The sequence below is a fragment of the Terrapene carolina genome, unplaced genomic scaffold (genome assembly GCF_002925995.2).
Source record: "Terrapene carolina triunguis isolate 2854851 unplaced genomic scaffold, T_m_triunguis-2.0 Scaffold304, whole genome shotgun sequence".
Taxonomy (NCBI): domain Eukaryota; kingdom Metazoa; phylum Chordata; order Testudines; family Emydidae; genus Terrapene; species Terrapene triunguis.
The window spans coordinates 211,394-213,346 of record NW_020664655.1 but is presented as its reverse complement, the minus strand read 5'-3'; the positions used below and the strand labels follow the sequence as shown (position 1 = coordinate 213,346).

At 50.0% G+C, this 1,953-nt stretch overlaps 1 protein-coding gene across 1 annotated transcript; it reads right to left on the bottom strand.

Annotated features, from left to right (window-relative positions):
• Nucleotides 1-743: 743 nt before the first annotated feature.
• Nucleotides 744-1,739, bottom strand: LOC112118302 (olfactory receptor 52E4-like). The gene has a single exon (XM_024216557.2). The coding sequence runs from the start codon at nucleotides 1,737-1,739 to the stop codon at nucleotides 744-746; it is 996 nt and encodes a 331-aa protein (XP_024072325.2).
• Between the last annotated feature and the right edge of the window lie 214 nt (nucleotides 1,740-1,953).

Below are 1,953 nucleotides of genomic sequence, written 5' to 3'. Positions count from 1 at the left end.
AGACGGTCTCAATAAGAACTAGAGAAGTTCATGGAGGATAGCTCAATCAATGACTGTCAGCCTGGATGGGCAGGGATGGTGTCCCTTAACTCTGTTTGGCATAAGTTTGGAGTCGGTGACTGGGTGTGAATCACTTGACAATTGCTGTATTCTGTTCATTCCTTTTGAAGCGCATGGCATTGGCCACTGTCAGAAGAAAGGATACTGGGTTTGATAGACTATTGGTCTCACCTAGTATGGCCATTCTGATGTTCTTATACAGACCCCAGATATATCTGCCCCCTGTAGAAACACACTAGACCCTACTAGAGATTTCAAGAGCCTAAGTAGCCCCTGGAAACACGGTTATGGTGGGCCCCAGCCTAAATCTGAAATGGCTCCCTTGCAGCTGGGTGTGTAGGAAGGGAGGTGAAAATGATCCAGTGAGTTTCAGGGGATGGGGAGTAGAGGAGCAAGACATGAAGGAAAGAGGAGGAGCAGGGACAGAGCCTTGGCAGAAGAGGGGGGATAAGGGGTGGGGTTTGGGGGGCCCGGTTATCAGCAGTTGGAAAGGTGGAAACCCAATGAGTTCTACATAGACCGATTCCCCAGTTTGTTACACTGACACTGAACAGTAAGGTCAGGAAAGGGTTTCATGTCTCTTTGACTGCCCAGTCAGTAATTATGGGAAGAGGGTGCAGCACCATGCACCAGCCAGCTCTGCATGGAGCTCGGTCTGAGAACCAGACCACCAGGAGACAACTTTAGGTCCCTTTATAAGTGAAGAGCCAGAACATCCTGTTTCTGATTTGTTTGGTCCACACCCCGTAGATGATGGGGTTCAGCATGGGGGGCACCAAGAGGTACATGTTAGCAATGAGAACGTGGAAGTGCAGGGGGACATTCTGGCCAAACCGGTGCGTGAGGATGGAGAACAAAGATGGGATGCAAAAGGTTAAGAAGACAAAGAGGTGGGAGCCACAGGTCCTAAAAGCCTTGAGCCGGGCGTCCCTTGCGGGGAGGCTGAAGATGACCCTGAGGATCTGGATATAGGACACAGCAATAAAAAACACATCCACACCAGTCACCAAGAATGCCAGAAAGAGGCCGTAGTAACTACTGACACGGATGTCAGCACAGGCCAGCTTCACCAAAGCTATGCCATCACAGTATGTGTGTGGGATGATGTTGGTTCTGCAATATGGCCACTGCCTTGCCAGGATGGGATTGGGCATTACGAGCATGCTGCTGCGCAACAGCAGAGCCAGGCCGATCTTGGCCACCCTGTGGTTTGTCAGGGTGGTGGAATGTCTCAGGGGATCACAAATGGCGATGTAGCGATCAAAAGCCATGGCCACAAGGATCCCAGATGCCATAACTGTGAAGCACTGAACAAAGTACATCTGGGTGAGGCAGGCGCTGAAATCGATCTCCCTGGAATTGAACCAGAAGATGTTCAATGTTTTGGGCACAATGGACGTAGATATGACCAGGTCACTGCCAGCCAGCATGCAGAGAAAGTAGTACATGGGTCCATGGAGGCTTGGCTCCCTCTTCACAATGAATAGGATGGTGAAGTTCCCCAAGACGGCTATGACGTACATGGTGCAAAAGGGGATGGCAATCCAGACATGGGCCACCTCCAGGCCAGGAATGCCCAGCAGGATGAAGGTGGAGGGGTTGGTGAAGTCGGTTGTGTTGAAATCTGACATGAAGTAGGGGAGAAGGTCCAACTCTGAGGCAAACGGTATCTGCTGCATGTATCCTAGGTTCCCCTGGCTTCCTGTATATGCCCAAGCACTAGGGTAATTCCTGGATGGAGAGACAATGTGTATATGAGACATACATGCACTACTTGGGGCTGTTCTTACGGGTGACGCAGATTGGTCGCTCATTGCACACTGAAAAATGAATTATGAACAACTGAATTCATGTTCATGGTACTCCATGTATCAATAATTCCTACATGTCATG

Coding starts and splice junctions, on each gene's coding strand:
- LOC112118302 (XM_024216557.2), bottom strand. CDS start 1,739: ATGCAGCAGATACCGTTTGCCTCAGAGTTGGACCTTCTCCCCTACTTC.